Source organism: Anticarsia gemmatalis, chromosome 4, assembly GCF_050436995.1.
Source record: "Anticarsia gemmatalis isolate Benzon Research Colony breed Stoneville strain chromosome 4, ilAntGemm2 primary, whole genome shotgun sequence".
NCBI lineage: Eukaryota > Metazoa > Arthropoda > Insecta > Lepidoptera > Erebidae > Anticarsia > Anticarsia gemmatalis.
Genome location: NC_134748.1, coordinates 3,923,038 through 3,950,088, shown reverse-complemented (window position 1 = coordinate 3,950,088; position 27,051 = coordinate 3,923,038). Strand labels below are relative to the sequence as shown.

General features: G+C 36.1%; 4 protein-coding genes across 4 annotated transcripts; 3 read left to right on the top strand and 1 right to left on the bottom strand.

The window, feature by feature from the left end:
- The first annotated feature begins 504 nt into the window (after positions 1 to 504).
- On the top strand, positions 505 to 3,231 carry LOC142987848 (acyl-CoA Delta(11) desaturase-like). Its single transcript, XM_076136788.1, has 4 exons — positions 505 to 679; positions 1,186 to 1,316; positions 1,980 to 2,185; positions 2,700 to 3,231. The coding sequence occupies exons 1-4, from the start codon at positions 505 to 507 to the stop codon at positions 3,229 to 3,231; spliced, it is 1,044 nt and encodes a 347-aa protein (XP_075992903.1).
- Positions 3,232 to 3,297: 66 nt separating this feature from the next.
- On the bottom strand, positions 3,298 to 6,165 carry LOC142987847 (uncharacterized). Its single transcript, XM_076136786.1, has 2 exons — positions 5,867 to 6,165; positions 3,298 to 3,352 (listed from the first exon to the last, which is right to left on the bottom strand). The coding sequence occupies exons 1-2, from the start codon at positions 6,163 to 6,165 to the stop codon at positions 3,298 to 3,300; spliced, it is 354 nt and encodes a 117-aa protein (XP_075992901.1).
- A 5,937-nt stretch (positions 6,166 to 12,102) lies between these two features.
- On the top strand, positions 12,103 to 14,429 carry LOC142987846 (acyl-CoA Delta(11) desaturase-like). The gene is made up of 4 exons (XM_076136785.1): positions 12,103 to 12,277; positions 12,753 to 12,883; positions 13,193 to 13,398; positions 13,898 to 14,429. The coding sequence occupies exons 1-4, from the start codon at positions 12,103 to 12,105 to the stop codon at positions 14,427 to 14,429; spliced, it is 1,044 nt and encodes a 347-aa protein (XP_075992900.1).
- Positions 14,430 to 23,207: 8,778 nt separating this feature from the next.
- LOC142987845 (acyl-CoA Delta(11) desaturase-like) lies at positions 23,208 to 26,245 on the top strand. Its single transcript, XM_076136784.1, has 4 exons — positions 23,208 to 23,279; positions 24,218 to 24,348; positions 24,660 to 24,865; positions 25,714 to 26,245. The coding sequence occupies exons 2-4, from the start codon at positions 24,244 to 24,246 to the stop codon at positions 26,243 to 26,245; spliced, it is 843 nt and encodes a 280-aa protein (XP_075992899.1). The 5' UTR covers positions 23,208 to 23,279; positions 24,218 to 24,243.
- The last annotated feature ends 806 nt before the right edge of the window (positions 26,246 to 27,051 follow it).

Genomic DNA, 27,051 nt, shown 5'->3' with positions numbered 1-27,051 from the left:
CGCAGATAAGTTTTAGTAAATAATAATTATCATTAAGCAATAATTTACACCCTTTTCTATCTCCCTAAAAGTAATTCCCGTAATTTATGGGAAGTCTAGGCTTCAATGCCACTGCCCAAGACAGGGAAACGCGGGTTGAGCCTTAAAAAAAGACGACATTGCCTCGAGTATTGCTAAAATTTTATTCTCCGGTCGAGCAACCAATTAGGACGGAATTATGCCAGGTGTGTATGAAAATGCCAATGATTGTAGGACGTTACCCTAACGTTGGCTGCGATTTAAAAATTAAAATATTTGCATAAACATTTAATTGATTAGCAAATTGGTGTTGTTGTAAAAGTGTATAAATTATAACAGTTACACTTTCTTTATGTGCGTTTGGATCAATAAAGTCTCATTTACTCACATAACACAGACAGAAAAAGTACTGGTTACTGAAAAAAAAATAACAGAGAAAATTCTATTGTATTGAGTAGTTGCAAAACGTTAGTTTATCGTTCAAAGATGGATGAAACTAGTGATAGTTTAATATCAACGGGGGTTGATGGGAAACCTTTAAGTAAACTCAAATGGGAGATAGAGTGGAGGAATGCTACTCCCCTAATATTGTTAAACCTCAGTATACCTTATGGCTTTTATGTTCTCTTTACGGACACTATGTGGCAAACTTTTGTATTTTGTGAGTATATTTATTTATGTTTTATGTTTATTACGGATTTTAGACTTCTAAGAATTTATCTGCTCGATTGAAATGTTTGGTAGGGCGTCTAAAAAGTTTATGGAAATTAAATTAAAAAAGAAGGTTTAATGTATGGTGCAGTTTATAAAAGTATTTGTCCGACCTAAAATTGTACTTGTTCTATATAGATAATATATTTTCATCGATTATTGTGTATATGTGAAATTTATTTTCGATGCATGTAGATTTTTGGGTTTGGTTAAATTGTTTATATTTATCTTGCATAACTGTAACCTCTTCCGACAACCATATTTTATTTCAAAAGATTTTTAGTTACAAAAGTAAAAAGCATTTTTTTTATTAGCCTGTTTCTATGTCCCACTGGTGAGCAAAGGCCTCTGCCCTAAGTTTCCAGTCCCCTCGGTCGATAGTTGGGTTCAGGCACCCATTCAGACTTAATTTTTTTTTTACAGCTATACTAACTATATATTATAACTAACTTTCAGCTTGTTTCGTGTACATATCTTCATTGATGGGCATAACGTTGGGTCCACATAGACTATGGACGCACAAGACGTACAAAGCGAAATTACCTTTGCAATTTGTACTAGTGATATTAGCCACAATGCCTTTTCAGGTACGTTCTTCTTAACTCATACTTACATTATACCTATGTACAACAATTTATGAAGTTCCAGGATTTAAACAAATAAATAAAACTCTTTTTACAATTTTAAACCGGACTTGTATCTTCTAGAAATGTAATTAATTGATTAAGTAATTTAAACAAGAGTAGTAATTTGCAGAGAGAATTTGATTGTAGTGCAACGTGGACTGTAAAACGAAAAATAACCTACTGTTACTGGGCAAGGGTTTTAGGATGTGGGTAGGTTAGACCTTGAGTCCACCACGCTATTCTAGTCTGCGTTGGTGATGTTAAAAAGCTAAGAAGAATTTTATCCGAGTCCTGCGGGCTTATCACGTATCTCAGTTGACAGCTAGTGTACGTCAAATTGATGGTTACTATTCAGTATATTGCTGCTTCGACATAACATGTTAATCACTATATTCTAAGATAGAAAACAATGTACAGCATAGTGGTTTTCAAATAAATGTCAACTGAGATACGTGATAGCCCCCCCAGACACAAATTGATTTTATTATAGCAGACTTGCGCATGACCTCACGTGTAAATGAATTTGAACCGTATGACTGATTGTTATACTATAACCACAACAAGAACTAAATAAATTGGTAAAGTATGTGTGGTTACGTATTAAACAAATGATTCAATTTCCAGGGATCCGTGATTCATTGGAGCCGCGATCATCGTTTGCACCACAAGTACAGTGACACGGATGTGGATCCTCACAACGCTAGGAGAGGCTTCTTTTTCTCTCACATCGGCTGGCTGCTGGTCAAGAAACAACCTCAAGTGATAGCCCAGGGTCGTTCCATAGATATGAGTGATTTACAGAACCACCCACTGTTGAGCTTTCAACATCGGTGAGTAAATAAATAATAGTTTTAAATGCAAAAGTTTATCTACCTGTCTTACCGTCTAGTCACAGTTCTGTAGACAAAATCACGGATTTCGTCAACAAAAATACAAACAGAAACTAGCATAGTCATAGTGAAAGACAGGGGATCTAATATAATCTTAGTTAAAAAAAATAAACCCCTTCGTAGCCAACCTCAGCCAAACCCAGTAGATTCCAATTATCCTAATAATTAAGTCGTCTTGTTTAATTTCGAAGTATCTCTGTTGTCGTTACATTATTCGGAGAATTCATTAGTCAATTTTGGTCAATTTTTAAAACGCGAAGATTCAATGATGTCATTGTGACAACTTATGAGAAAAGCACGTGCGTTCCGTAAACTGGGGTTAAAGAGCGTTTGACTGTAAATGTATTCCTTGTTTTTTCCCAAAATGTAAAGTGTAAGCATAAATTAAACTTCAACGTGTTTACAAACTTGTTTACAAACACGTGTAATTTAAAATATTTATTATCATTTTCAGGTACTATATACCGTTGGCGCTCTTCTTCTGTTTTTTCTTACCGAGTACCATACCACTGCTGTGGGGCGAGAAACTTTGGTCTGCATTCTTTGTCGCCGGGATGTTGCGTTTAGTCCTTTCACAACACGCGACGTTTTTGATAAACTCTGCAGCACATACTTGGGGAGTAAAGCCTTACGATCAAGGTATTCTACCAGCGGAACACAAACTGATTGCAATATTGACAACGGGAGAAGGATTACACAACTTCCATCACACGTTTCCATGGGACTACAGAGCCGGCGAACTGGGTGGTTATTGGACAAACCCTACTTGGTTAGTCTTAGACCTATTGTCAAAAGTTGGCTTGGCTTACGATTTTAAAACCGTATCAGCTGAAATGATCGAGAAACGCGTCAAAAGAACTGGTGACGGTTCACATCCAGGATGGGCTTTAGAACATTATTTAACAGAAGAAAACAAAGACATTATAGTTAAGAATCAGAAATCAATTAACAGTATTAAAAACTTACGTTTTAGAGGTATTTCTTGAATATATTACATTTAAGTACTGAAATGTTTTATTTTTCCAATGTATGAGATATTATAGTGGTGTTGGTCACTGTGCTGCTACCACTGCGCTAAGAGCTTGTGGGTCCGACTCCCACTCGCTACTGACAAAATATTGTGTTGTGTTTTATTGCACTTTATACTTATTGTTTTCTCATACTCAACATGTCTTTTTAATCATAGGGGTACTTATACCCCTATGATTAAAAATTATGATTATTTAAAAAACTTCTGTCACTGCGAAAACGATCCAATGCGACTCTTAGCGTCTCACCATTTCTAAATAATTATTGGGTGATTAGGAGGAATTTCGAAACTAGCTTCCATACGTTTGCTGTCACATAGACAGTTATCAACAATTATCCTTAAATTGTGAAATTACATAGCTCTTATTATTAACTACTACTAATTTCTTGAATTCTCACAAAGAAAAAATAATAAATGAAAAAGATTCACTGATAATATTTTTTTATGACCTTGTTCAGATTTCTGTTCCTTGAGTATGTTTTTGAAGAGAGAGTCTACTAGTTTAATGTCTCTACTCGTTTTATAAACTGACTCCATTTAAAAAATTCTCAGCTTTTAAATATCTATTAGATACTTACTATCAGGTAGATTGACAGTTGTATATGTTACTGTAAAAGCCCGAACGGTGGTAAATCCTAAGATTTTCCGGTATAGCCTAAGATTTACCAACTCGCAATGGTAAAAGTCCGAACAATTCTTTTATTTCGAACTTTTACCTATATTCACTTGATGATGTCGAGATGTCGCCGGAGCCCCGCTACGCGGGGCTCCTCCTTCTGGGTGGTTAAAAAAAAATAACCACGAAGGCTAAGGTGGGAGCTTCGCACCTTAGTCTTCTAACCTAACCTACCCATGTCGCCTTGCCCAAAACTCCTTCTTTATAACAATATCACAGTATATAATAATACCGTGAAATAGTTATAAACATAGTTATGAAGGAGGATTTTTTTATATATCGTAACATAGTTTTTAAACTCTGGCTTGTTCGGACTTTTACCATTGAGAGTTGGTAAATCTTAGGTTTTACCGGGAAATCTTAGGATTTGCCACAGTTCGGGCTTTTACAGTAACATATATATTTTCATATATTTCCTCTGAATTTATTTAGCAGATAGTTATCTGAAATTAATTCATGAGCTCCTAAATCGTTAAGTTTTGCGTTGTTAAGCTTCATTTTAGGTAGGTATTGATATTGTATGCAGTGCATGCGTAAGTGCACGAGACCACTGGTCACGAGGCTCGGATCCGGTACACGGGACTTACAAATATATTAGGATATTGTAATTACCAATCAATAGCAAATTACTTTTAAAATATTCAGCACGTGGCATTTTATTTTAACTATAACGTTTATTAATTAGTTTATTTATTCATTTAATAGTTGTCTGTTGCAAGTATTTGTCTTTGTCTCATTTTATACTCAGTTCTTTTTCTTGCAACAGTGCCATTTGAACGACTCTTATGCAACTATCAGGCTGTATAACGACTGTATAAGCAGCTTGTGTGCTAGTTGGGTGGTTACCCAATTGGCTGTAACGTGACAGGGGTATTTAGACAAGGTAATTAATTTTACCGGCATTGTATAAGCATAATATCTTGGGTATAATTGAGGCAATTTGAGTAAATCTTGTCCACAAGTACATAGTTTTTCCAAATTATTTGAGTTCATTTAATTTTGATTTGCCTTTTCTTCTTACAATGTTGGTAGAAGCTAATAATAAATCGAAATACAGAGAAAGAAGCGCCTGTTAAAAATAAATAGCAATGTACATATCATCACTTAATATTAAATAAAATGCAGGCGTCATAAATGTTAATGGAAATACTTAAATCAATCTTAATCAGTTTTCGTACATTTAGTAGTAGCTTTAATTTTAGCATTGAAGTAAAATATTGGCTAACGCATTAACGACAATGTAGACTTATACCATAACATTATTATCTTCTGGAGATGACTCTTTAAAATAAAGATGATAATAATATGAACACTTCGTCTAGAGACTTACGAGATTTATAAACTAATCGATTTTACTTAGAGCAATAAAATTTAATTACAGCAGAAACCCATCCAGTCAGCTAATCTGTTATTTATTGGAAATCGAAGGGATACAGCCGTGGGTCTCGTACTAAACCTGTCACAATTAAAATATGTGCCTGTTTTGTTCGAACAGGATAATGTTACGTTTCGGGGAAAACAAATAAAATTAATCGCGTTTCCGCATTCGAAAATAGTAAAGGTTTGTATCTGTTATCTTTGATTCTATTGGGACTATGAACGATTACATGGAAACACGGTACAGAGTAGCGCCACGTATCTACTCTGAAATAGAAAAGACTTTGGATGGAGTAGTTACATTAAAACCAAAGAGGTAAGGGCGCCCAAATTTACCCAAGTGGGGGCCCCCAAGCCCCCAAGAACACAACATTACAAAAATTTATACAGCACAAACACAAACATAATGGCAGGCTATGGCGGGGGGAGGAGGTGCGCATATCTCCTCCTCCGCTGTCCTCGTCTCCGCTGGCGGCGCGGGTCAGAAGAAGATGCCTCCCGATCCCGCTCCGCGGCCTCCTTCTGCGACATGACTGACTCGCAGAAGGAGGCCACCGCCCGGCAGGCCGGGGTTGCTTCACGGCCCGCAATCTGGTGCAGGTACTTTCCGAAACAGCCGTGACCGGTAAGCACCTGCACCAGCCGGTACGACAGTACCCCCCATCTCCTTTCTAACCACCGCGTGAGGTGAGGCCGGATTGCCTCCACCGTTTCTCGGCCAGCGGCGGGGGACGACAACTGCTCCTCCCATCTATTAATCAGGTCGGCTCGAGCCTCCGACCTGACTCTCCGCACCTCTTCGCAATCCGGCCTCTCGCCGCGAGCTCGCGCCTCCATCTTACAGCGGAATACTTCCGCTAAGACCCCCGCCTGAAGCTCCCAGGGGGGGTCGCCCGCTAGAAGGGTGGCCGCCGTCCAAGACACGGTACATACTGCTAACTACCTATCCTTACCATTACTGATCTTAAATATCTATCATGAAAAAACGTATATGATAATGATAAAATTAACTTTAAATTGATTTTATACTTTAAAGAAATAAATAAAGCACGTTAGTTAAGCCACGTTAAAGCCCTTAGGGCGACTTTAACAACTTTGACACTAGGTTGACCACTAACCATACCATAAGAAGAAGAAGAATAATAAATCACAGGTGATCTCGAGACGTTCCTCTAACCCATTTACTGCAACATAGATTACAAAATTCCAGCCTACTAGATAGCTACGTACAATCCAGAAATGTCTAAGTACTTATAGTATTCATGATTAATTACTAGTTGGTTAATCACGCTCCAGTTCCCCGCATAATCACAGAGTCGCAAGCTATGTGGCCGAGCGGAGGGTACAGAACGGAATTCAATAGGTGGCCATTGTGGCGTCTCATGAAATATCTCGTACTACGAGCTGCTATGCAGATGTGAATAGAAATTGCTTGTGTCCGAACTAGGTTATGGGTTATAAGAACCGGACATTGTTTAAAGTCAGGTAGAATCACAGCATGTGAAAGAAACAAGGGAAGTTTGTAACGATCGCAGCAAGCAACAAACGTGATTTTATGTATGTATGTATTCATTTAAATCTCGGCATTTTCATTCGAAGTTAGAAAGGAATAAAATAATCTTACGCCCGGTTTCACCAAAGTAAGTATCAAATAGCTAATCATGTTGAATTCATGATATTTCTTTTATGCATTTGCTGACACTTTATATATAGAGTTATCTAACACTTGTCCAGAAGATGTGTCAGGATTGAATAATTAGTTTGGACAGAAAAGCGATATTGATAGTTGGCAGGCGAATCCGAATCGGCTATTGCTGTAATCGAATGGACGACTGGGTATAGGATTGAGATCGCATTGTTTTCATATCGAGTTTCAGCGCTCATATTCACTAGAAAGAAAATATATACACATTTAACACACACTAAACAGTTAAAGGCTTTACTTTAACGACTTCAACAATTCAAGTTCACAGTTTCATCAATCAATTCGGTATTTCACTTCTTTATTTATCCATTTACTTGTTGGAAAAATTACTAGTTAATAGTTGATAGTAATTTTTTTCTTTTTACGAAATTAATTTACCTACTGTTGTTAGAAAGATAAGATCAAGAATATTTTTATTGCAGGCAACATAAAGTGAAGTCGAGAAATTCGGATAGAGCTAAATACAAGTTTGGAACTATATCCTAACAATTTTAAGTAGCATCTGCGTCTCGCACGTGTATACGTACTTTGTTTCGTTGCAGTTTAATTTGTCACGACAATATTGTACCAACTTTGTACGTAGGACGTACTGGTACAGTCAGTTCCAAAAGTCGTATACCAACTGCATATCTTCAGAACCTATTATTACGATTTTTTTATAAAGACATATATCAGGTAAAGTTAAACATTTTAATTAATTTCAATTATATTTGCGTTTAGAATATAGTGTTTCGAATAAGACTGGCAGCATTGAATGACAATTCTAATTCTTTGTCCTAAGAAAGGACTAGCCCACTGATCACGTGTCACATAATATCGTGATAAGTGCCGTGAGATTTTTTGGGGGTGGGGTTTTAACCCTAAATGGCTCAAACATGCAATCACCGCAAAGAGCAGCAATTTTGCGCTGTCTGAGGAACTCCACAACTGCAGCAGCCTCGAAACAGATAATCGTCTTAGAAGATAGATAGCGTAGGGGTATCGTCCCGTGCTGGATGTCTATCCATCCTCCAAGGTAGCACCGACCTACCTGGTTTTTACTTTCCGGAGCTATGAAAGATCAAAGGTTGCACGTTGTTAGTCAGTGTTTTTTGCTAACACAAAATAATAGAAGAAATTGGGTATTTCCCCGTAACAATGGCGATACATACATATGTATATGTCCGTCTATAATGCCTATTCAATTGCTTGTGAATAATGACTACTTAATAACATTGTTTGACTGTTATTTCATTATCATTACGGTAATGTAAGCACTACCCGTCCATCTTAACATTAAAGGCACGTGTCTGATGCCGTGGAAAAAAATTACATGTCTATCACGTTTACTTTACAATTAGGTATTTTATATCGATTTTTTGTCTGGTTCTCAAGTCTAATCAAACTCTTTCTTTTAAAGTGTATTTTTTCCTTAAATTGTAATTAAAAAAGTCTAGCAGTTGTTGAAAGTACTTTTAAAACAAAGGACAGTCTACCACTTTGGCCAAGTGTGGGTTGGAGACTAACAAGGTTGCACCACGATCTCTTTCTTTACCGTTAGAACAAGGGATAATTATTTCTAATACACATAATGGTGTTTTGCCTCGGGTTCTAACCATTGACCACTTGCGTGGGAGGTACCAACTTATACTACTATTATATCAGGAAATCATCTCACAAGGGATACATACATAGATAACAAGTCACCAGAATTAAAACGCGTAAAAGTTTAATCGTTGGGTGACAAATAACGACAAAACTAAACAATTTTTATGCTATGGTTTCCAGATAACTGATAAAGATACTTACATATTTCTAAATACATACGTACGTACATGGATAATTTACATGAAAACGCAAATCAGATACTCGTGTTCATCACACAAATAAGTATAAAGAAAGAAAACAAAACTTAAACATTATAAATAAATAAATAAATAAATATAGTGGGACAATTCACACACGGTCATTTGATTCCAAACTAAGCAGAGCTTGTACTATGGTAACCAAATAACTGATAAACATACTTATATACTTCTAAATACATACTTATATAGATAAATTCACAACCAGGCTCAGAACATATACTCGTGCTCATCACACAAAGATATGTCCCGGGTGGGATTCGAACCCACCACACGCGGCGCTACGGTTGTCGCGGCGAGGTGACCGCTTAAACCACTGCGCCAAACGTGCAGTTAAATTGCCACATTGTAATTATTATTAATTAATTAATGATATTTCAACACGTGTGAATCTTTCAAGCTGTATAACAAAGACAATTCACTTGACGTAAATGAAAGCCCGGAGTGACCCATGAGTCATGAATAAATCAGTAATTTAATACATACACTAATAAGAAAAACGTGATCTATCAAATATGCAGACTTTTCGAATTACCAATGCCTGTCTAGGCTAGATTAATTGTATGTAAAATAGCAAACACACGTGGCATAATTTACAAAGCTAGTTAAGTAAAGTATTAGCGTGCCTGTACATACTGAATAATAAATAAATTTAACCCATTAATGTCCCACTGCTGGGCAAGGGTCTCCTTCCGTAATGAGGGAGGGATTAGGCCTTGAGTCCACCACGCTGGCCAAGTGCGGGACTTTGCATGCCCTCAATAAATGTTTTAAACACATTTTTAGGCATGCAAGGTTTCCTCACGATGTTTTCCTTCACCGTTGGAGCATGTGATAATTATTTCTAATACACACATAACTTCGAAAAGTCATTGGTGTGTTGCCCCGGGTTCGAACCTGCGACCACTGGCGTGGGAGGTGTCAACTTATACCACTCGGCTATCACTGCTCTGAATATCTGAATATCTGTATTTTACATGGAGCGACTGCCTATCAGACCTCCACAACCCAGTTATCTGGGTTATAACACCTTTATGAAGTATACCCTTCGGTAAGACTGCTTGTCAGACTTTCAAGCTTCTGGCTACTATTAACGACTGTCAAAGATCTTTGAAAATGACAGCCGGGACCCACAATTTAACGCTCCTTACGGAACACGGAGGAACTCGATATATCACAGATGTTCACACATCCACAAAAAAGTAAATCAATAAAAGAAGAAATATAGGAGAACGAAGACATAATTAGTTTTTTTGGCGCATAATTCTAGAAGACCAAGAACAACCAAGCCTTTTTTTAGTTGTGATTCGAGCTGTGTCTAAAGATCTATGAGACGAGTCATTGGTATCTGGAGGTAGAGGCCGGTTGCTTTTGCCTAGTGTTTGAAGGTACCATTGTGAGAAGAATAGTCAGCCGAGGATCTGCGACACCGAACTTAGCCGGGTTCCAGATTCCAGGGTGTGCCGCGGGGAGGCTCTATGATCTTATGTGTATTTATATATTTTAATATTATTATTATTATATAATTATCTTCAAATTTTCAAGCAGCATCACTTCGCATTTGCATTAGTCGCGTTCGTCACTCGTGTATGATAAAATGTGGGATTATTTTTAGTATTGGGGCGGTATTTCTTTATAGCAAAGCATCACTCGCTTAAGCTCCTTATCACCTGCATTCAAGTAATCTTTAGTGTTCTATTTCCACCGAGCAAAGTCCTCCCCTTTATCCTTCCAAATTTCCCGGTTCTGTGTGAATTCTCTCATCACCTACACACACTTACACATAAACATTATAGTTAAATCTTAATTTTGTTCCAAGCAGCTGTTATCTTAATAATTATCTTGTATACTTACCAGTCCTTACTAAGCAGAATAATTATGTATCGAGTACTATCTGTAATCAATTGTATTGATACCATGATACAGGCTGCGGCAACGCATATATAGTAGGAAAAGTGTCATCTGTTAATTTATCAGCAATTTTATTTACTGTTTTTTCATGAATGTCTAAAAAACAAATTTGTAAACAAATATTTATTATACGTTTTAATAGGGTTGCGCTTTTGCAGGTATCAGTACACAAGGTAGACGGAAGTTCGGAACACTTGCCCGGGACAATTGCCTTCGTGTTGTACAGCCATGTCGTGTTTTTGTAAACATACGACTGTCCTGTGAAAGAAAACTCTCGAGTCTCAAGATATGATGCCTGCAAAAGTTTAGTAGAAAACGTATTGCAGCACGAGTTTTAAAATGCGATATCTTTTCGAAAATAAAAATACAAATAGATATTTCTTGCTAAAACAATACGCAGATAAGTTTTAGTAAATAATAATTATCATTAAACAATAATTTACACCCTTTTTGTCTCGCTAAAAGTAATGCCATCAAAAACATCCGGTAAAAAACATCAAGTCTCGCAGCGTAGTCTCTCTGCCGTAAAAAGTTGTGAGATCTATGTAATACCAAGTCGATTAATCCGTTTAGTCTCTACTTAAAGGACCTTCTGTCTAAAGTTATTAAATAAGTTATTATCATGTCAATATTAAAAATGTTTTACGTTTAAAACAAATAAACCGACCTGGCCATCGCATGATTTGATTATTAGTATGTATCACACTGCACAGCACGACGGGCCAGCAACTGAATTCCTCACTAGAGTCCTTCCGAATATGATAATTGAGGTGAGTATTTTAAAGAAGTTAATCTCCTGAAATTTTAATGGCGAATTTGTGCTTTACAGCCGTGCCACTTTTTTTGCTCGACTTACGGTGGCACTGCCGTGCCCCCAGATCTCCCGTAATTAATGGGAAGTCTAGGCTTCAATGCCACTACCCAAGACAGGGAAACGCGGGTTGAGCCTTAAAAAAAAGACGACATTGCCACGAGTATTGCAAAAATTTTTATTCGCCGGTTGAGCAACCAATTAGGACGCAATTTTGCCAAGTGAGTATAAAAATGCCGATGATTGTAGGACGTTACCCTAGCGTTGGCTGCGATTTAAAAATTAAAATATTTGCATAAACATTTAATTGATTAGCAAATTGGTGTTGTTGTAGATGTGTATAAATTATAACCATTACACTTTCTTTATGTGCGTTTGGATCAATAAAGTCTCATTTACTCACATAACATAGACAGAAAAAGTACTGGATATTGAAAAAAAAAACCGATAAATAAGTCTCTATTGTATTGAGCAGTTGCAAAACGTTAGTTTATCGTTCAAAGATGGATGAAACTAGTGATAGTTTAATATCAACGGGGGTTGATGGGAAACCTTTAAGTAAACTCAAATGGGAGATCGAGTGGAGGAACGCTACTCCCCTAATATTGTTAAACCTCAGTATTCCTTATGGCTTTTATGTTCTGTTTACGGACACTATGTGGCAAACTTTTGTATTTTGTGAGTATATTTATTTATGTTTCATATTTAATGTGGTTACTACGGCTTTACTTGTGACTCAATTAAAATGCTTAGAATCGCATGCAAAAACTTTTCGGAAATTAAATAAAATACAGAAGATTAAATGTATGGTGCAATCTATTAAAGTACTCACCCGGTATAAAATTGTGCTTGTTCTTTTTCTAATGGATAAAACATTTTATAGATTATGTTATATTATAGTTAAATGTATTTTCGATTCATGTAGACATGTTCGTAGCCCTTTCAATACAAGTGTATTTTTTTTGTTTTATCATAATATATTTATCTTGCATAACTGCCACCTCTACTTGCAGCCATATTTCAAAAACCTACCTTCAGTTACGAATATTGGACGTCTTCAAATGTAACAAATATGTAGTGAACACTAATATCCTAAATAATTTTCCATATTAACATTTGGTATAATTGATTATTACATTGTATTTTTTTTCAGCTTGTTTCGTGTACATATCTTCATTGATGGGCATAACGTTGGGTCCACATAGACTATGGACGCACAAGACGTACAAAGCGAAATTACCTTTGCAGTTTGTACTAGTGATATTAGCCACAATGCCTTTTCAGGTACGTTCTTCTTAACTCATACTTACATTATACCTACCTACGTACAATAATTTTTGAAGTTCCACGATTAAAACAAAATAAGTATACAAACTGTTTTTATTATTTTAAAGCGGACTTGCATCTTCTAGAAGTTAAATTGTTTGATTAAATAATTTAAACAAAAGTAGTAAATTACAGCAGATACAAATTGATTTTATGATAACAGACGTGAATTTCTCATGATCGTATTGATTGTTACACTATAACAACAAGAACTAAATAAAGTAAAGTATGTGTGCTTACGTATAAAACAAATGTTTCAATTTCCAGGGATCCGTGATTCATTGGAGCCGCGATCATCGCTTGCACCACAAGTACAGTGACACGGATGTGGATCCTCACAACGCTAGGAGAGGCTTCTTCTTCTCTCACATCGGCTGGCTGCTGGTCAAGAAACAACCTCAAGTGATAGCCCAGGGTCGCTCCATAGATATGAGTGATTTACAAAACCACCCACTGTTGAGCTTTCAACATCGGTAAGTAAATAAATAATAGTTTTAAATGCGAAAGTTTATCTACCTGTCGTACCGTCTAGTCACAGTTCTGTAGACAAAATCGCTTATCGCTCGATTTTCATGAACCAAGTATAGTCATAGTGAAAAACAGGGGTTCAAATATAATCTTTGTTTCCAAAAAAACAAACCCCTGAGTGGCTGAAAAGCCAAGCCTAGTTTGAATTGCAATTATCTTAGTAAATAGGATTTCTTGTTTAACTTCAAAGTATTATCTATTTTCGTTACATTATTCGGAGAATTTATTGGTCAATTTTTTAAACTCGAAGATTCAATGAAGTCATGGTCACAACTTATGAGAAAAGCACGTGCGTTCCGTAAACTGGGGTTAAAGAGCGTTTGACTGTAAATTTATTCCTTGTTTTTTCCCAAAATGTAAAGTGTAGGCATAAATTAAACTTCAACGTGTTTACAAACTTGTTTACAAACACGTGTAATTTAAAATGTTTATTATCATTTTCAGGTACTATATACCGTTGGCGCTCTTCTTCTGTTTTTTCTTACCGAGTACCATACCACTGCTGTGGGGCGAGAAACTTTGGTCTGCATTCTTTGTCGCCGGGATGTTGCGTTTAGTCCTTTCACAACACGCGACGTTTTTGATAAACTCTGCAGCACATACTTGGGGAGTAAAGCCTTACGACAAAGGTATTCTACCAGCGGAACATAAACTGATTGCAATATTGACAACAGGAGAAGGATTACACAACTTCCATCACACGTTTCCATGGGACTACAGAGCCGGCGAACTGGGTGGTTATTGGACCAACCCTACTTGGTTAGTCTTAGACCTATTGTCAAAAGTTGGCTTGGCCTACGATTTTAAAACCGTATCAGCTGAAATGATCGAGAAACGCGTCAAAAGAACTGGTGACGGTTCTCATCCAGGATGGGCTTTAGAACATTATTTAACAGAAGAAAACAAAGACATCATAGTTAAGAATGAGAAATCAATTAACAGTATTAAAAACTTACGTTTTAGAGGTATTTCTTAAATATATTACATTTAAGTACTTGAGTGTTTTATTTTTCTAATGTATGGGATTTTATAGTGGTGTTGGTCAGAGTGCTGCTACCACTGCGTTAAGAGCTTGTGGGTCCGACTCCCACTCGGAACTGACAAAATATTGTTTGATTGCACTTTATACCCTTAATTTTTTTGTATATTTCGTTTTCTCATACACAACATGTCTTTTTAATCATCAATCAGTCAATCACTTATGTACCCCTATGATTAAAAAGACTTAAGGGCTTAAAGACTCAAAGGGGTACTTATGTACCCCTATGATAAAAAATTATGATTATTTAGAAAACTTCTGTCACTGCAAAAACGGACCAATGCGACTCTTAGCGTCTCACCATTTTTGAATAAGTATTAGGTGATTAAGGGGAATTTCGAAACTAGCTTTCATACATTTGCTGTCACATAGACAGTTATCAACAATAATCCATAAATTGTGAAATTAGCTCTTATTATTTAATACAACTTATCAGTGGCGAAGGGTCATTTTTTACAAAAGGTAAGCCGGAGCTATTAGTAGTAAGAATATCGACGTAAAATTTGCGTATTACTGCATAATAACAATATGAAAGTACTATCTACATTCGACTACAGTCTCTTATTTCTCTCTCTACAGTCTAATAATACATAGGTACTTACCATGCTACCTAATCATGCTTGTTTTGCATTAAGTTACTCTGTCTTCAGTAGTAACACGTAGGTAACACAACAGCACATATTTAAGATAACGTATATCGAACGATTGATGATTGTCTCGCACTGGTTGTTTAATAACATATTATACAAGCAATTTAGAATGTATTCATCAACAATAAAATATCAAACACATAATGGATAAACTCGGAACACTTTTATAGAAATGAGTTTAACCTATAAATCTGACAAAATCTGGGGGCACGGAAGTGCCCCCGCAAGTCGAGCAAAAAAAAAGCAGCACGGCCGTAACAACCTTTTCTCGAAGCAATTCGGGCTATTTTCGACCCCCCCATAATTTCGTTGTGGATAAAACAAGAAGCCTGGATTTTCAGCAACTAATCAGTCATTGTATAAACACGGTATAATTAAAATTTCAGTCAATTCGAACCAGTAGTTTAAGAATGACAACTTGTTAAAATTTTGAATTTTGTCACTCACTGATTCACTGACTCACTGACTCACCGATCATCAAAAGTCTAAGGTACTTCTAGCAGACTTAGAAGCTTAAAATTTAGAATACAAATAGGGTTTAGTGTCTTAATCATGGGAAAAAATTAATATTTTCTAATTTCGGTCCAGTTTTCTAAATACACCAACTGCAACAATAACTTTGTAATCCCATATAAATGTATAAGATTATAAGATTACAAGGTTACATTTTCAGTTAATGAATTATTATTACTGTAGAAAATAAAATAAAAATAAATAGGTGTAAATAGGTACCTACTATATGAGGCATAACGGGAGGGGGTATAGGGTGGGTACGGGTGTTTAGCCCATGAAACTGAACAACATTCCCATAGGAAAATATATTGAATTATGAAAAAAAAACGTCTTTCCATACAAATTGGACTTATGTTCGCTCTACAAAAAGAAGTGAGATGCCATCAAAAACATTCTGTAAAAAACCTCAAGTCTCGCCGTAAAAGTTGTGAGATCTATATAATACCAAGTCGATTAATCTATTTAGTCTCTACTTAAAGGACCTTCTGTCTTAAGTTATTACGTATGTTATTATCATGCCAATTTTTAAAAAAATACCTTTAAAACAAATAGATCGACTTGGTCATGGACGCGAGGCAACCCGCTCTTCCTCCGGCTTGCTCGCCACTATGCAGCGCGGTGTAAAGCGCGATCCAAAAGGTCGTAAGCGACATCGCCGCCATAGTTTTTATTGTACGCGATTCCCGATCAGCGCCTACGGTTTATTTCATTATTATTACTTCACGTTGCGTTTTTAGCGGAGCGTAATTTTTGTAGGGTAGGCGTTTGCGTACTGTTTCGATTAGATTATTGATTCTAGTTAAAGATTTCGGTTTTAATATTGGCGATTATTAATTAATTGTGTATTATTAGGCAAAAGTAAACAATTAATTTAACACTAATATTAAGTCTGTCCAGAAAGGGAAGCCGGTAGGAATCGAGTTGTATGGAGCCTTCGCCACTGCAACTTATCTCTTGAATTCTCACAAAGAAAAAATAACTAATGAAAAAGATTCACTGATGATATTTTTTATGACCCTGTTCAGATTTCTGTTCCTTGAGTGTGTTTTTGAAGAGAGAGAGAGCTATTTTTAATGTCTCTACTCGTTTTATAAACTGACTAGCTGACCCGTGCAACTTCGCTTGCGTCACATAAGAGAGAATGGGTCATAATTTTCCCCGTCTTTGTAACATTTTTACTGGTACTCTGCTCCTAGTGGTTGTAGCGTGATGATATATAGCCTATAGCCTTCCTCAATAAATGAGCTATATAATACTGAAATAATTTTTCAAATCGGACCAGTAGTTCCTGAGATTAGCGCGTTCAAACAAACAAACTCTTCAGCTTTAAAATATTAGTATAGATTCCATTTAAAAATTTATCAACTTTGAAATATCTATTAGATACTTACTATCAGGTAGATTGACAGTTGTATATATTTTTATATATTTCCTCTGAACTTATTTAGCAGATAGTTATCTGAAATTAATTCATGAGCCCCTAAATCGTTAAGTTTTGCGTTGTTAAGCTTCATTTTAGGTAGGTATTGATATTGTATGCAGTGCATGCGTAAGTGCACGAGACCACTGGTCACGAGGCTCGGATCCGGTACACGGGACTTACAAATACATTAGGATATTGTAATTACCAATCAATAGCAAATTACTTTTAAAATATTCAGCACGTGGCATTTTATTTTAACTATGACGTTTATTAATTAGTTTATTTAATAGTTGTCTGTTGCAAGTATTTGTCTTTGTCTCATTTCATACTTAGTTCTTCTTCTTGCAACAGTGCCTGTTGAAACTGAAAATACAAAGCAAATATCTGATCTGTGGAATTAAATTTTAGGGCTGGCGTATAAATAAGGTTTGTAGTTCTTACTTACATTGTCAAAGCAAGTACGACATAAATAACATTAAACAGGGGCTCCGAATTTACATAATAATTTATTTCTTTTATTTCCTAGCAGTTTTAATAAGTTTGTAGTTTTATTGACCAAATTGCAACTAATCATATTTTTCCGCACATTAATTTATTTAAATTTTGTCAAATAGCATATTTTGAAATATTCTAATAGAAATTAGAAATGAACGATAGTACTTTTCTTAGTCGGGAATCATACCCAAGAAATCATGATCAGCAGTCGGTTACTCTGCCGACAGCGAAACAAAGGCAATCGGGGCCGCGATTCTCTACTACTATCGACTACCGACAACCGGCTAGCTATCGAAATTTTGACATTTAGAATGTATTGCCAAAAAAGTTTCTACGACGCCCATCAGAGGCGCTGATCAGATTTTCATACAAAGTTTCTTGATGACAGGTCGGTTGTCGGTAGTCGATAGTAGTAGAGAATTGAGCTACAGTACCGCGATTCTGTACAACTATCGAGTATCGACTACCGACTCGCTATCGAAAAATTTTGTATGAAAAATTGATCAGCGCCCCTAGCGGATTTTTGCAACAACTATGTTCTTCAATGGCGCCATTTTCCACCAAACATTCAAATAAAATAAAACAAATAAATGTTTTTTTTTGCTGGAGCGCACTTAGGCTAAATTCGAAATTTGAATTTGGAAATAAAATATTATTTCCATTTTTAATTTTAATAAATTATTTAAATATTTTATATTAGATAATTTTAGGAAGACGAGGCCAAAGAGGCTGAAAAGGTATTGTCTCCTTCGGAGGGCACGTAAAAAGTCGGTCCCGGTTGTTGTCAATTAGGATAACAGTCGTTAAGCCACGTCAAAGGCCTTTGGGCGGCTTGAACAACTTTGACACTAGGTTGACCACTAACCATACGACGAGAAGAGAAGAGATTGATTTATTTTTACTAATGCGGTTTAAAGTAGTCTATAATTATTATTTATGAGAATAATACCTTTGGTAATATTTTTTTATCCACTATATGATATATTTAAAATTAGTTTATACACAATTATTACCAATATACAATTTAATTTAAAGAACAAATTTTCAGAACGAATCTTTTACTCACTTTAAATGTCAAGTTTTCGATACTCGATAGGTCGCGATTCTCTGCCGGATTGCTGCCGGTTTCCTAACGAGTAGCTCGATAGTAATGTATGGGATTCGATAGCGTGACGTTAGTATCGAATGTACAGAATCGAGGTACAGTGCCTCGATTCTCTACTACTATCGACTACCGACAACCGACCTGTCATAGAGAAATTTTGTATGAAAATCTGATCAGCGCCTCTGACGGGTGTCGTAGGAAACATTTTGGCAGTACATTTTAAATGTCAAAATTTCGATAGCTAGCCGGTTGTCGGTAGTCGATAGTGGTAGAGAATCGAGGTACAGCTCATGTAAAATTATAAATATTTTAAGTACATTTTTTCCATATTAAGGAATGTTGTGTGATAATCTGCTCAGCGACCCTAGCGGGTGCCGCAGGAACTAATTTCTCTCTTTAAATGTCAACTTCATAATACTCTTTAGGACTGGCTATAGGAAAAATAGGGCGACTTTCTACAGTATCGAACTACCAAACCATCCAAGGTAATTTCATGTAAACGCTAATTACTGTGTTACATTACAACATAGTCGACACACAACGTAAATATTAAGAAGTTTCTAAATTATTGAGTTTGAAGACGTTTTTTAACCGAAAAAATTTAATACATAACTAACTCCCGGTTTCTGAGGTACATTTAGCGGTAGTAATTTTTATTACAGGCAACATAAAGTTAAGTCGAGAAATTCGGATAAAGCTAAACACAAGTTTGGAACTATATCGTAACAATTTTAAGTAGCATCTGCGTCTCGCACGTGTATACGTACTTTGTTCCGTTGCAGTTTAATTTGTCACGACAATATTGTACCAACTTTGTACGTAGGACGTACTGGTACAGTCAGGTCCAAAAGTCGTATACCAACTGCATATCTTCAGAACCTATTATTACGATTTTTTTATAAAGAAATATATCAGGTAAAATTAAACATTTTAATTAATTTCAATTGTTTATGCGTTTAGAATATAGTGTTTCGAATAAGATTGGCGGCATTGAATGACAATTCTTATTCTTTGTCCTAAGAAAGGACCAGCCCACTGATCACGTGTCGCATAATATCGTGATAAGTGCCGTGTGATTTCCCGAAAGATGTCTTAAGCGCTCGGAATTCACGATCCCATGGTTTTATCCCTAAATGGCTCAAACATGCAATTACCGCAAAGAACAGCAAATTTGCGCTGTCTGAGAAACTCCACAACTGCAGCAGCAGCGTCGTAACAGATCGACGTCTTTGAAGATGTGATGGCACAAGGGTATTGTCCCGTGCTGGAGACCCACCCGTCTTCCAAGGCAGCAATAACCTACCAGGATTTTACTTTCCGGAGCTATGAAAGATCAAAGGTTGCACGTTGTTAGTCAGTGTTTTTTGCTAACACAAAACAATAGAAGAAATTGGGTATTTCCCCGTAACAATGGCGATACATACATATGTATATGTCCGTCTATAATGCCTATTCAATTGCTTGTGAATATTGACTGCTTAATGACATTGTTTGACTGTTATTTCATTATCATTACGGTAATGTAAGCACCACCCGTCCATCTTAACATTTAAGGCACGTGTCTGATGCCGTGGAAAAAAATGACATGTCTATCACGTTTACTTTACAATTAGGTATTTTATATCGATATTTTGTCTGGTTCTCAAGTCTAATTAAACTCTTTCTTTTAAAGTGTATTTTTTCCTTAAATTGTAATTTAAAAAGTCTAGCAGTTGTTGAAAGTACTTTTAAAACAAAGGACAGTCTACCACTTTGGCCAAGTGTGGGTTGGAGACTTACAAGGTTGCACCACGATCTCTTTCTTTACCGTTAGAACAAGGGATAATTATTTCTAACACACATATGGTGTTTTGCCTCGCGTTCTAACCATTGACCACTTGCGTGGGAGGTACCAACTTATACTACTATTATATCAGGAAATCATCTCACAAGGGATACATACATAGATAACAAATCACCAGAATCAAAACGCGTAAAAGCTTAATCGTTGGGTGACAAATAACGACAAAACTAAACAATTTTTATGCTATGGTTTCCAGATAACTGATAAACATATTTACATATTTCGATATACATACGTACGTACATGGATAATTTTACATAAAAACGCAAATCAGATACTCGTGTTCATCACACAAATAAGTATAAAGAAAGAAAACAAAATTTAAACATTGTAATTATTATTAATTAATTAATGATACTTCAACACGTGTGAATCTTTCAAGCTGTATAACAAATACAATTCACTTGACGTAAATGAAAGCCCGGAGTGACCCATGAGTCATGAATAAATCAATAATTTAATACATACACTAATAAGAAAAACGTGATCTATCAAATATGCAGACTTTTCGAATTATCAATGCCTGTCTAGGCTAGATTAATTGTATGTAAAATAGCAAACACACGTGGCATAATTTACAAAGCTTGTTAAGTAAAGTATTAGCGTGCCTATACATACTCGTATTTTTTTTATTCTACTTTCTAATTGTTCTAGAGCAGTGATAGCCGAGTGGTATAAGTTGACACCTCCTACGCAAGTGGTCGCAGGTTCGAATCCTAGGCAACACACCAATGACTTTTCGAAGTTATGTGTGTATTAGAAAAAATTGTCACGTGCTTCAACGGTGAAGGAAAACATCGGGAGGAAACCTTGCACGCCTAATAATTTGTTTAATACATTTATTGAGGGCATGCAAAGTCCCCAAACCGCACTTGGCCAGCGTGGTGGACTCAAGGCCTTACCCCTCCCTCATTACGGGAGGAGACCCTTGCCAGCAGTGGGACAGTAATGGGTTGCATTTATATTCTAATTGTTTGAGGAGTACAATCTAACACAAGAATGTAAATAGTACGAGAAAAATTATACAGCAAGCTGAGCGAAAAAGCCAATCAATATCAACCTAGCCGTTCTACCAACTATGTTGGAGTCGGCTTTCAGTCTCACCGGGTGCAGCTGAATATCTGTATTTTACATGGAGCGCCTGCATATCAGACCTCCACAACCCAGTTACCTGGGTTATAACACCTTTATGTAACACCTTCGGTAAGACTGCTTGTCAGACTTTCAAGCTTCTGGCTACTATTAACGACTGTCAAAGATCTTTGAAAATGACAGCCGGGACCCACAATTTAACGTTCCTTACGGAATACGGAGGAGCTCGATATGTCACAGATGTTCTCACATCCACAGAAAAAGTCTATCAATAAAAGAAGAAATATAGGAGGACGAAGACATAATTAGTTTTTTTGGCGCATAATTCTAGAAGACCAAGAATAGCCAAGCCTTTTTTTTGCTGTGACTCTGAGATGTGTGTTAAGATCTATGAGACGAGTCATTATGGTATCTGGAGGTAGAGGCCGGTTGCTTTTGCCTAGTGTTTGAGAGTACCATTGTGGTGAGAAGAATAGTCAGCCGAGGTTCTGCGATACCGTACTTAGCTGGTGTCCAGATTCCAGGGTGTGCCGCGGGGAGGCTGTATGATCTTATGTGTATTTATATATTTTTATATTATATAATTATCTTAGAATTTTCACACAGCCTCACTTCGCATTTGCATAAGTCGGGTTCGTCACTCGTGTATGATAAAATGTGGGATTATTTTTAGTATTGGGGCGGTATTTCTTTATAGCAAAGCATCACTTTATACACAATTTTATTTACTGTTTGTCCATGAATGTATAAAAAACATATTTGTAAACAAATATTTATTATACGTTTCAATAGGGTTGCGCTTTTGCAGGTATCAGTACACAAGGTAGACGGAAGTTCGGAACACTTGCCCGGGACAATTGCCTTCGTGTTGTACAGCCATGTCGTGTTTTTGTAAACGTATGACTGTCCTGTGAAAGAAAACTCTCGAGTCTCAAGATATGATGCCTGCAAAAGTTTAGTAGAAAATGCAGCACGAGTTTTAAAATGTGATATCTTTTCGAGAATAAAATACAAATAGATATTTCTTGCTAAAACAATACGCAGATAAGTTTTTGTAAATAATAATTATCATAAAGCAATAATTTACACCCTTTTGTCTCGCTAAAAGTAATGCCATCAAAAACATCCAGTAAAAAACATCAAGTCTCGGAGCTTAGTCTCTCTGCCGTAAAAAGTTGTGAAATCTATATAATACCAAGTCGATTAATCTGTTTAGGTTCTACTTAAAGGACCTTCTGTCTAAAGTTATTAAATAAGTTATTAAAAATGTTTTACGTTTAAAACAAATAAATCGACCTGGCCATCGCATGATTTGATTATAAGTATATGTATCACACTGCACAGCACGACGGGCCAGCAACCGAATTCCTCACTAGAGTCCTTCTGAATATGATGATTGAGGTGAGTATCTTAAAGAAGTTAATGCTCCTGAAATTTTAATGGCAATTTGTGCTTTACAGCCGTGCCACTTTTTTTTGCTCGACTTGCGGGGGCACTGCCGTGCCCCCAGATATCCCCTTTAATTAATGGGAAGTCTAGGCTTCAATGCCACTGCCCAAGACAGGGAAACGCGGGATGAGCCTTAAAAAAAAGACGACATTGCCACGAGTATTGCTAAAATTTTTATTCGCTGGTCGAGCAACCAATTAGGACGGAATTTTGCCAAGTGAGTATAAAAATGCCAATGATTGTAGGACGTTACCCTAGCGTTGGCTGCGATTTAAAAATTAAAATATTTGCATAAACATTTAATTGATTAGCAAATTGGTGTTGTTGTAAAAGTGTATAAATTATAACCATTACACTTTCTTTATGTGCGTTTGGATCAATAAAGTCTCATTTACTCACATAACATAGACAGAAAAAGTACTGGATGTTGAAAAAAAAAACCGAAAAATAAGTCTCTATTGTATTGAGCAGTTGCAAAACGTTAGTTTATCGTTCAAAGATGGATGAAACTAGTGATAGTTTAATATCAACGGGGGTTGATGGGAAACCTTTGAGTAAACTCAAATGGAAGATCGAGTGGAGGAATGCTACTCCCCTAATATTGTTAAACCTCAGTATTCCTTATGGCTTTTATGTTCTGTTTACGGACACTATGTGGCAAACTTTTGTATTTTGTGAGTATATTTATTTATGTTTCATATTTAATGTGGTTACTACGGCTTTACTTGTGACTCAATTAAAATGCTTAGAATCACATGCAAAAACTTTTCGGAAATTAAATAAAATACAGAAGATTAAATGTATGGTGCAATCTATTAAAGTACTCATCCGGTATAAAATTGTGCTTGTTCTTTTTCTAATGGATAAAACATTGTATAGATTATGTTATATTATAGTTAAATGTATTTTCGATTCATGTAGACATGTTCGTAGCCCTTTCAATACAAGTGTATTTTTTTTTGTTTTATCATAATATATTTATCTTGCATAACTGCCACCTCTACTTGCAGCCATATTTCAAAAACGTACCTTCAGTTACGAATATTGGATGTCTTCAAATGTAACAAATATATTATGTAGTGAACAGTAATATCCTAAATAATTTTCCATATTAACATTAGGTATAATTGATTATTACATTGTATTTTTTTTCAGCTTGTTTCGTGTACATATCTTCATTGATGGGCATAACGTTGGGTCCACATAGACTATGGACGCACAAGACGTACAAAGCGAAATTACCTTTGCAGTTTGTACTAGTGATATTAGCCACAATGCCTTTTCAGGTACGTTCTTCTTAACTCATACTTACATTATACCTACCTACGTACAATAATTTTTGAAGTTCCACGATTAAAACAAAATATACAAACTGTTTTTATTATTTTAAAGCGGACTTGCATCTTCTAGAAGTTAAATTGTTTGATTAAATAATTTAAACAAAAGTAGTAAATTACAACAGATACAAATTGATTTTATGATTACAGACGTGAATTTGTCATGATCGTATGATTGATTGTTACACTATAACAACAAGAACTAAATAAATTAGTAAAGTATGTGTGGTTACGTATAAAATAAATGTTTCAATTTCCAGGGATCCGTGATTCATTGGAGCCGCGATCATCGCTTGCACCACAAGTACAGTGACACGGACGTGGATCCTCACAACGCAAGGAGAGGCTTCTTCTTCTCTCACATCGGCTGGCTGCTGGTCAAGAAACAACCTCAAGTGATAGCCCAGGGTCGTTCCATAGATATGAGTGATTTACAGAACCACCCACTGTTGAGCTTTCAACATCGGTGAGTAAATAAATAATAATTTTTAAATGCGAAAGTTTATCTACCTGTCTTACCGTCTAGTCACAGTTCTGAAGACAAAATCACGGATTTTGTCAACAGAAATGCAAACAGAAACTAGCATAGTCATAGTGAAAAACAGGGGATCAAATATAATTTTTGTTTAAAAAATAATCCCCTTCGTAGCCAACCCCAGCCAAGCTCAGTAGATTACAATTATCTTAATAATTAAGTCGTCTTGTTTAATTTCGAAGTATCTCTGTTGTCGTTACATTATTCGGAGAATTTATTGGTCAAATAATTTTGGTCAATTTTTAAAACGCGAAGATTCAATGATGTCATTGTGACAACTTATGAGAAAAGCACGTGCGTTCCGTAAACTGGGGTTAAAGAGCGTTTGACTGTAAATTTATTCCTTGTTTTTTCCCAAAATGTAAAGTGTAGGCATAAATTAAACTTCAACGTGTTTACAAACACGTGTAATTTAAAATATTAACAACAGCCGTGGATCGATCTTTGAGGTTAAGCTACGCTTGCCGAGGTTGATTTGTGGATGGGTGATCATCTTATACATATCGAGTTCCTCCGTGTTTCGGAAGGCACGTTAAATTGTAAGTCCCGGCTATCATTGCCGAGGATCTTTGACAGTCGTTAATAGTAATCAGAAACTTGAGAGTCTGACAACCAGTCTCACCGAAAGGTATCGTGTTATCCCAGGTAACTGGGTTGTGGAGGTCAGATAGGCAGTCGCCCCATGTAAAACACTGGTATTCAGCTCCACCTGGTGAGACTGGTAGCCGACTCCAACATAGCTTGGAAGAAAGGCTAAGCTGATATATTATAATTTTCAGGTACTATATACCTTTGGCGCTCTTCTTCTGCTTTTTCTTACCGAGTACCTTACCACTGCTGTGGGGCGAGAAACTTTGGTCTGCATTCTTTGTCGCCGGGATGTTGCGTTTAGTCCTTTCACAACACGCGACATTTTTGATAAACTCTGCAGCACATACTTGGGGAGTAAAGCCTTACGACAAAGGTATTCTACCAGCGGAACATAAACTGATTGCAATATTGACAACAGGAGAAGGATTACACAACTTCCATCACACGTTTCCATGGGACTACAGAGCCGGCGAGCTGGGTGGTTATTGGACCAACCCTACTTGGTTAGTCTTAGACCTATTGTCAAAAGTTGGCTTGGCTTACGATTTTAAAACTGTATCAGCTGAAATGATCGAGAAACGCGTCAAAAGAACTGGTGACGGTTCACATCCAGGATGGGCTTTAGAACATTATTTAACAGAAGAAAACAAAGACATTATAGTTAAGAATGAGAAATCAATTAACAGTATTAAAAACTTACGTTTTAGAGGTATTTCTTGAATATATAACATTTAAGTACTGAAGTGTTTTATTTTTGAAATGTATGGGATCTTATAGTGGTGTTGGTCACTGTGCTGCTACCACTACGCTAAGATGTTGTGGGGTTTGGGGGGTATGGTATGGGTCTGACTGCTACTCGGAACTGACAAAATATTGTGTATTGTGTTGAGTTTAATTGCACTTTCTACCCTTCGTTTCCTCATACTACATGCCTTTACAATTATGGAAGTTATAACTTGGTTGCTCTTGTTAATAAAATATTTTATGGATATATAGACAGTAGTTTTCATACATTTCAAAGTCAAAGTCAAATATTTATATTTCATAAACTTTAACAAGTATTTGAAATCGTCAAAATATTTTTTATCTACCACCGTTTCGGAAAAGCTGTTGCTCGTGAGAAGAAACGGCAATAAACTCACGGCTTGCTCTTTTTTAATGTCAATATTTCCAAATTAATAACAATGTCATAATAATGATTAATAGCAATGTCATAATAATGATTAATAACAATGTCACAATAATGATCAATAACAATGTCATTGTACTGATTTACAGTGTGCAGTCTTGAAAGAAAAATACAAGACGTTAATAATCTATATACTTATAATAAATCAGTAGAGAGTTCAAGGTCAGGTTTTTTCCTGTCTGTATGTTACGCTATCACGTAAAAACTACCGGATAAAATGCACTGAAATTTGGTATATGCATAGAATAAATAGTGGAGCAAGTACTGGGATACTTTTTATCGCATAAAATTTCATAGATTTTTAGAAAATTGAAAAAAATACGTAGAATTCGTTTGA